Source organism: Gymnoscopelus microlampas, assembly GCF_963454915.1.
Source record: "Gymnoscopelus microlampas genome assembly, chromosome: 13".
NCBI lineage: Eukaryota > Metazoa > Chordata > Actinopteri > Myctophiformes > Myctophidae > Gymnoscopelus > Gymnoscopelus microlampas.
Window position 1 is genome coordinate 25,655,832 of NC_139950.1, and position 2,500 is coordinate 25,658,331.

The 2,500-nt window shown below is 38.2% G+C and overlaps 1 protein-coding gene across 1 annotated transcript in view; it reads left to right on the forward strand.

The window, feature by feature from the left end:
* kcnq5a (potassium voltage-gated channel, KQT-like subfamily, member 5a) overlaps nucleotides 1–2,500 on the forward strand; it is a 125,597-nt gene that overhangs the window by 94,522 nt on the left and 28,575 nt on the right. Inside the window, exons 6-7 of the mRNA XM_084076692.1 lie at nucleotides 971–1,081; nucleotides 2,331–2,426. Of these exons, the coding sequence (XP_083932818.1) occupies nucleotides 971–1,081; nucleotides 2,331–2,426 (207 nt within the window). The remainder of the gene's footprint in view (nucleotides 1–970; nucleotides 1,082–2,330; nucleotides 2,427–2,500) is intronic.

Consider the following 2,500-nt stretch of genomic DNA (forward strand, 5'->3'; position numbering starts at 1 on the left):
GACTAAACATTTGGCTTATGCCCTTATATGTCCAAAGCAATATAGACTAAAGCCTAATATTTGTATTGACATTGCTGTTACACTAATGAAGGAAATGAAAAATTCCATTGTTTCATTTATAGGTTTGGTATTTAGCGTAGACTTTTAAACATGAAAGTGAACCAATGTAAAAAACAATATTAAGTCCAGTTACTATGGTGACATGCAAGCAACACACTGAACACACTGCAACTATCATTCACTCTCAAACTTTGATATCTGCTGTGTGATTTATTTGCCCTAGAGACTGAGGAACTTTTATATTTGTTTTGAGATATTTTTGTACTCCTATTCTTATTCTTATTAAAAGTGATGCAATGACTGCAATCTGTGGGTAGCCTGCACTAAAGAATTTCACGCACTCTCTTACAACTTCTGATGTGATAGTACTTGAGTTTGTTGAATTTGTAATAAATGTTTCATGAAATGACAAACAACCTAACAGCAACTGCTATCATTACAGTTTGTAGTTTTTATTGTACATATCTTGAGACTGTGATCTTTTTTTCTTCAGTCAAGCATACTAGCTAGTGTAAGTCTCATTCGTACTTCTCCCAAAACTCCTTGAAAAGTCATGCAAAGCAACGCTTAGACATGACCTCAGTGTCCTCAAGAGTGTTAATTTAATTATTTTCAGTTTTATACTCTTGAAGTTAAATTAAATCCTGAGTTTTGATTTAACTTCAAGTGTGTTCATTTAATACATTTCAGTGTTATACTCTTGAAGTTAAATTAAAACTATTTAGCAAATGGGACCAGTCGAACCACTGTAGATGCTGTGGCCAATTCAAGGAGCATAGGACAGCGCTGTCAGGGGTTTGAGCATGGCGCTATCATAGCCAGGATCAGGGTTTCTGTTCCTGTGTATTTTGACAGCTTCCCGGCTGATTTCCTGGCCTACAGTACCGGTTGTTGACATTTGACTTCTCAGATCACCTTGACAACCATCGGCTATGGTGACAAGACGCCTCAGACGTGGACGGGACGTCTGCTGTCAGCCGGCTTCGCTCTGCTGGGGATCTCCTTCTTTGCCCTGCCCGCTGTGAGTCTCACACACACACACACACACACACACACACACACACACACACACACACACACACACACACACACACACACACACACACACACACACACACACACACACACACACACACACACACACACACACACACACACACACACACACACACACACACACACACACACACACACACACACACACACACACACACAGTTAGGGTCCCTTTTTCTGTTAATACACTGTCAAATAGTGTTAATTCATCCATTTGTAACTCAGAGACACTCAGAGCAGTGGTGGAAAAATACTATTTTTTTTTACTTAAGTAAAAGTATCAATACTGCAATGTATAAAAACTCTATTACAAGTAAAAGTCCGAAATTCAAGATGTACTTGAGTAAAAGTACAAAAGTATTGGTATCCAAAGTAGAATGTATTCATTATGCAGAATGTCCCATTTCACAAGTTTTCAAATGTATAAAATGTATACAAATCTTTTGAAAATAGCAGATCTAGCTTTGTGAGCTTGTAGATCGGCTATTTTCAAATGGCCGAAATGTATATAGGGCTGAAGTACTGAAAATACTAAAAGTAAAAGAAATACCTCAGAATTGTACTTACTGTAAGTACAGTACTTGAGTAAATGTACTTAGTTACTTTACACCACTGTTTCAGAGTTAATTTAACACAAACTGATACTATACTGTTTTTGATGAATATGTTTTTGTTTCGTTTTTTTTATGTACGATATGGTCTGGATATGAGGCTTGGACTGTTGGATATTTGTTTATGAGAAAATGTTAGCTATTTAAAAACAAACGTTGACATTGACTACAGAATTCATTTAACACTGGTGATTTTACTGTGTAGTGCTTTTATGTTCAATATGGAAAGTGTGTGATGTTTTTCCAGATAAGCACATGATGAATAAAGCAGGAGGAGCGAGATCGAACAGGCTTCCAAAATTGCTCGTTACTGTTAAGCTTGGCTGACAGCCTGCGGTTTGTGCCAGCCGATACACAGTCTATTTAAAGCAAACGTAACTAGATTAAGCTGTGTTTAAACCTCCCATTAGCTTTACTGAGGGAAACAGAGAGATTAAGGAGAGGAGTTGATTCAGACACTGTAGGGAAGAACTGAACGTTCTTATCCACACAATGCACACTGAGCAAAAATTGTATATTGTAAAACCACAAGTGTGGGATACAGTATGCAACATGACGTGTGTGTGTGTGTGTGTTTGCGTGTGTGTGTGTGTGTGCGTGTGTAGGGCATCCTAGGGTCAGGTTTTGCTCTGAAAGTCCAGGAACAGCATAGACAGAAGCACTTTGAGAAGAGGAGAAATCCAGCTGCCAGTCTTATACAGGTAACGTGAACATACACACACACATGCATTCACAGAATTGAGAATTCAGGACCTTCTCTTCTGCATGCGATTCT